This window comes from Myotis davidii, unplaced genomic scaffold (genome assembly GCF_000327345.1).
Source record: "Myotis davidii unplaced genomic scaffold, ASM32734v1 scaffold961, whole genome shotgun sequence".
NCBI classification, from domain to species: domain Eukaryota; kingdom Metazoa; phylum Chordata; class Mammalia; order Chiroptera; family Vespertilionidae; genus Myotis; species Myotis davidii.
In genome coordinates, this window is record NW_006291013.1 from 337272 (window position 1) to 341187 (window position 3916).

Consider the following 3916-nt stretch of genomic DNA (forward strand, 5'->3'; position numbering starts at 1 on the left):
CGCATCACTAAGCTTCCCTTCCATATTCCTAAAGTATTAGCTGAATCCTGGGGAACAGCAAAAGGGACCCATTTCCTATATACAAAAATATTTTTTATAGATACATATATTTAAATATAATTTGTAATTCTTTGAACTGCATCTCTTCAGCCTGCAAAATTTAAACCTATTATCTGCTCTTACCACTTTCAGGTAATCTACCACCAAATATTTTGCTCACATCTGCCTCTGGCCAGAAAGATAAGAAAATGTTACTAGGCTCCATTTTCTATTTTCAGACTTAAAAAATGATGAGAGGGACTTTTCTTTTTAAAAAAAAAAATATATATTTTATTGATTTTTTACAGAGAGGAAGGGAGAGGGATAGAGAGTTAGAAACATCAATGAGAGAGAAACATCGATCAGCTGCCTCCCACACACCTCCCACTGGGGATGTGCCCGCAACCATGGTACAGGCCCGTGACCAGATTCGAACCCGGGACCTTTCAGTCCACAGGCCAATGCTCTATCCACTGAGCCAAACTGGTTTGGCAAGAGGGACTTTTCTTTACTTTTGACTAGATAATATCAATTAACCTGGGTTATTTCATGCTGACTAGAAATATCATGTCAGAAAAGTGTGTTCTCTTATTAATAATAGCTATCAGTTACTAAATGCATGAGCCAGTTGTACAGAGGGGAAAACAAAGGATCAGAGAAGTGAGATAATTTGCTAAACTAACAGAATAGCCAGGATTCAAAATCAGTTCTGATGACCTTAAGTCTGAAATAAAAGTTCAGTGTGTTTGAAAATGTGTCCACACGTGGCCCTGCAGATGGGGATAAGCCAGAGAACAGGCCTTGGGTGGAGACTCTGCAGGGGATACTCTGAGTCCCAGCTAAGAACCTCCTGCACACTAGTGGAGCCCCAGGGGGCAGAGTTGGCACTCTGGCATCCTTCCCAGAAGCCCTGGCAGTCTCCTAGCTTTATGAACATCTCCCTGTGGGGTTAGGGCAAGAGGCTTCAGCCCTGGTGAGGGTAGTACCCCTGAAGGAAGTGGCTAGGCCCTCTGGGTCCTGGCCCCTAACCTATCTCTGGAACTGGACCAAGTGAGGGAGGCATGACAAGTCGAGCAGAAGGATTGCTGGGGTAGGGGCAAGAAGCTGAGGAGAGGGGCCTATGGATGCCTGTGGGGCTGAAGTCAATGGAGCTGCCATTCCTATGCTTGCTCTGCTCTGTTCCTGCTTTCCTGCTGGCCTCCCTCCATTTCCCCATCCAGTCCTGGCTGTGGGTAGCTTTCTGCAGCCAGCCTCCTTCCATGCTCCTATGCCTGTGCCTCCCTCACTCACTCTGTGCCTCCCTACTTCCCATGGCCTAGTGTCACAGCAAAACTCATCAATGGAGGCATGGCAGGGCTCCTGGGGGTGACCTGTGTATTCCCCATTGACTTGGCCAAGACTCGACTTCAGAACCAACATGGAAAAGATATCTACAAAGGAATGTAGGTATTGGTGAAGAAGGGGGTAAGAAGAGGGGGCTTCCAGAGGAGGGGTGTGGGGCCTCACTCTCCATAGTCTCTTTAGGGAGTAAGATTAGGGTGTGGGGGAGGGAGGTGGAGGTGGTCATCTGGGGTGAGCCCAACAGGATTAGAGCATTGGATGAAGGCAAGGGGGTTGTGGTACAGCCTCCTGTTCACTACTAATTTCCCTTTCTGGCTTCTGCTTCTAGGATAGATTGCCTGATGAAGACAGCAAGGGTAGAGGGCTTTCTGGGCATGTACCGAGGTATGCTCACTAGGCATCCTGGGGGAGGCCTGGCTTGTGAGGCCAAGTGAGGACACAGGGTATGGCACGGGAGTCAGATTTTTGTGAATTTATAGGACATTGGAAAGCAGCATTCTTTCTGCCCAGGGAACTCCTAGGATGGGCCTGGGCTACCAAGTGCTTTTGGACCACATTGCTTTTCATAAGCCCTCTTGTGCCTTGGTAGACACAGTAGTTATGGTGAGGTTTGGGGGATGCCAGTGAATACACTGAGAAGCCCAGGAGCCCTAGGTTCCATCCTGGCACAACCACTGCCTCACTGTGTGATGTTGGAGGCAAGTGAACCCCTAAACCCCCTTCTCTGCCCCACCCCTCTCTCAGGCTGTCAAGGCATCCAACCACCAATAGCAGAAGAGGTAGAGGCTGACAAGGAAGGAATGGAAAGAGTTTTGAGTTCCTGGAAAGGAGTTACTGAGTGGCTCTTTCTTGAAATGGCCAGTGCTGTCCCTGTTTCCTGCAGTGTCCCTATCCAAGGTGGCACAACCATAATTATGCCTTGGAAAATGGATACAAAGCTGGGGTTGAGAAGGAACTGATATGATAGTACCCCTTAGGAACAAAGTAAAAAAGCCTCTATGACCCCACAGAGCTGTCAGTGGGGCTGGCAAACACAGCACAGAAATTGAAACCAATCCCTGTCCCCCAGGGCCTTTTTATTGGGGATTAATTTGGGGAGCTGCTTATTTAGCATCAGAGACAGGCAGCATTAGCAAGGACAGATTTCCTAATAACTGCACCAATGAGTCCATTTAAAAAGGAAAATGTGGTGGGAGGATAGTGGAAGTAGGGAGATGAAAAGAAATTTATTTCAATAAGATAAGCACATGAACCCTCCTTGACCCCAGAGACCCTGTTTACTCCAGAAACAACTTCTGAGAGAATGAGCTGGTGTAATTTGGAAGTTCCAGATAGACCATCTACATGGCATGTTCTGGGCACTGGTACATCAGAGTTGGCCTTACCTCCTCATCTCTGTTGTCTACTTCCAGGAGCTGCAGTGAACCTCACCTTGGTCACTCCAGAGAAGGCCATTAAGCTGGCAGCCAATGACTTTTTCCGACAGTTGCTTATGGAAGATGGGTACGGCCAAGTGGGGGCTGGAGATGGAAATCCTTCACTGCATGTCTACTTTTTTTGGAAGATAGCAGGCAGAGGATTGCAACTCTGCCTCAGTTTACTTGTGTGCATATTTATAAATATGTATATACAAATGGCTGAGGGTTAGTGTGTTTTAGCAGATGGTAAGTAAAGGGAGAGAATGAGCTGGTGTAATTTGGAAGTTCCAGGTAGATAGATAAGAGCTAGACCATATAGAATATATATACATCAACTAGCTGATGAATATTTTTTCAGTTTTGAGATATAATTGGCATACAACACTGTATAAGTTTAAAGTGTACAGCATAATGACTTGACACACATATATTATGAAATGATTACTATAATGTTAACATCTATCCCCTCATAAAGTTACAAATTTTTTTCCCCCTTGTGATGAAAACTTGTAGGATTTACTTTTTTTTTAAGGGTGAGAATTTTTTTAATTATTATTAATTAAAACTTTATTGTTCGGATTATTACATTTGTTCCTCTTTTTTCCCCCCATAACTCCCCTCCACCCAGTTCCCACCCCACCCTCCTCCCTCACTCCCCACCCACTGTCTCATCCATAGATGCACAATTTTTGTCCAGTCTCTTCTAGCATCCCTCTCACCCCTTTCCCCCCGCAAGAATAGCCAGTCCACTCCTCTCACCCCTTTCCCCGCAAGAATAGCCAGTCCACTCCCTTTCTATGCCCCTGATTCTATTATAATCACCAGTTCATTCTATTCATCAGATTATTCACTTGATTTTCAGGTTCACTTGTTGATAGATGTGTATATGTTGTTCATAATTTGTATCTTACCTTTTTCTTCTTCCTCTTCTTAAAGGATACCGTTCAGCATTTCATATAATCCTGGTTTGGTGGTGATGAACTCCTTTAGCTTTTTCTTACCTGTGAAGCTCTTTATCTGACCTTCAATTCTGAATGAGAGCTTTGCTGCATAAAGTAATCTAGGTTGTAGGTTCTTGCTATTCATAACTTTGAATATTTCTTGCCACTCCCTTCTGC

The 3916-nt window shown here is 45.1% G+C and overlaps 1 protein-coding gene across 1 annotated transcript in view; it reads left to right on the forward strand.

Annotated features, from left to right (window-relative positions):
• The window catches only part of SLC25A18 (solute carrier family 25 (glutamate carrier), member 18), a 37055-nt gene that overhangs the window by 23422 nt on the left and 9717 nt on the right, over positions 1-3916 (forward strand). Inside the window, exons 3-5 of the mRNA XM_006764131.2 lie at positions 1359-1481; positions 1709-1764; positions 2793-2883. Of these exons, the coding sequence (XP_006764194.1) occupies positions 1359-1481; positions 1709-1764; positions 2793-2883 (270 nt within the window). The remainder of the gene's footprint in view (positions 1-1358; positions 1482-1708; positions 1765-2792; positions 2884-3916) is intronic.